Source organism: Temnothorax curvispinosus, unplaced genomic scaffold (genome assembly GCF_003070985.1).
Source record: "Temnothorax curvispinosus isolate PA1 unplaced genomic scaffold, ASM307098v1 QBEX01005269.1, whole genome shotgun sequence".
NCBI lineage: Eukaryota > Metazoa > Arthropoda > Insecta > Hymenoptera > Formicidae > Temnothorax > Temnothorax curvispinosus.
In genome coordinates, this window is record NW_020215049.1 from 314,856 (window position 1) to 316,716 (window position 1,861).

At 38.2% G+C, this 1,861-nt stretch overlaps 1 protein-coding gene across 1 annotated transcript; it reads right to left on the reverse strand.

The window, feature by feature from the left end:
- Positions 1–6: 6 nt before the first annotated feature.
- LOC112454687 (probable ATP-dependent RNA helicase DHX37) lies at positions 7–1,688 on the reverse strand. The gene is made up of 5 exons (XM_025016203.1): positions 1,551–1,688; positions 1,273–1,479; positions 959–1,177; positions 782–879; positions 7–93 (listed from the first exon to the last, which is right to left on the reverse strand). The coding sequence occupies exons 1-5, from the start codon at positions 1,670–1,672 to the stop codon at positions 17–19; spliced, it is 723 nt and encodes a 240-aa protein (XP_024871971.1). The 5' UTR covers positions 1,673–1,688; the 3' UTR covers positions 7–16.
- Between the last annotated feature and the right edge of the window lie 173 nt (positions 1,689–1,861).

Here is a 1,861-nt window from a genome sequence, read left to right on the forward strand (position 1 = left end):
AATGTTTTATTCTTAATTACAGAGGCGGCCATATCTGTGCCACTTCTGCGTGCGCGGATTCCGGCAGCCACTTCTGGTAGGCTGACAACAGAACTAAAATTAAAACATTCCAGCGTTAATCGCGAAACTATATGCAATATTAGCTATATAAATATATATAATATATATATGAAATTATTATCATAATGTTGTAAATATATAATAATATTGTTATATACTATATTTATTATATATATATATATATATATATATATATATATATTATAAATATATAATATCCACAGACTTTTATACTAGACTACTAACATCAATGGACGCACAGTCGAAAAGCTGATGCGAGTGCGAGGTGCAAGTGGTAGTGAAGGGTGCGGCCATATTGAATTGAGTCACTATCGGGTGTTCAATTGCTCATGATGTGCGTTTATCTGCGTTTCGTTATTACAGTACATAACGAAGCAGGCGAATGTTTTTGTGTTAAATATTGGTATATGTTATCAATAAGTTTGTAATTCATGCCTTCGACATGTAGCGTACTTGGATGCTGAAATCGAACCACTACTACTGTAGTATTAAACCCTTTCTTTTGGACATTCTGTATATACTAGACTATTGTATAGAAATCTTGTATAGAACCACTTGTATAAAATCTGTAGTATAGCATATCTTGACTAAAATCAATATGGCGGCAAGCATATCATGGCTGAGATGTCTGTTAGCGGTCTAGTATTGCATAGAAGTCTATGATAATATCTAAATATTATTTTATAAGTTCAAATCTCACATTTTTTATCCGAACCCCAGATTTCTACCAGTTTGTCTTTGGACACGACTCCCTGCGACTGCAGCGTTTGTACTATTGCTTGAGTGCGTGGTATCAACCTGAAAAAATCGTATTGAATTGACGTAATCTATTCGATGAATCAACGTGAAATCGAAAGGAGATAGAATAACGATTTACCTGGCCCATGACTTGGTGATACTCCCAGGTGTCGTCAGCAGCGACGGGACAAATCGTTTCAGCTTAGGGTACACTTGACCCTCCAAGAAGAAATACGCGAACCACTTGACACCGTCCACCGTCAACGGATGCTCTATATCCATCGATGGTAGTGCCCATCCGGCCTTTCCAAATGTACCAGACACGCGGCAGATGATCTTCCCGGTTCCTTGATTATATCTATAAATGAGAATAATATTCGATCATAATGAAGATTAATATATTTATAAATAAGTAGGAAAAACATTATAAAGCAAGAATTGTGATAAAAATACCTTGGCGGTGGATCAACCAATGGTTCACTAAGATGGCATAGCATGGGAGCGAATTTCGGCAACCATTCGGGTTCTATCGCCGTGACACCTCGCATGTACATCTTTCCATTCGTTTCGTACACCTCTTGATAAACCACCCATTCCGGACTGATTTTCCGTAGAACGCACGAAGAATGCATGAATACAGGTTCCTCCATTTCTGGTGTTCTGAAAGATGGTTCGGAATGGAGAGGTCGCATTCAATAGGTCTTAATTATCGATTATAATTAATAACACACCTGTAAGCGTGTTTCCACTTGGCCTTATCCTGATCCTCTTTTACCTCGTCGGGCGAAACCTTTCTCGCGACTTGATTCACCATACCTGCAAGGACTATCTGGCGCAGCAATTTCGCTTCCATGTCGGTTGGTAACGGCATTCTGTAACAATTCTTGTTGTAGATAACCGTCTCAAACATATTGCAACGTGCATACAGTCAAATTCCAGTATTCTGATCTAATCGAGATCGAGCATTCCCTTTATTCCGAAAGATTACTGAACTCTATACAGTTCAGGGATTTATCTTTTAGAATGGTCCGAATAAAGGCAT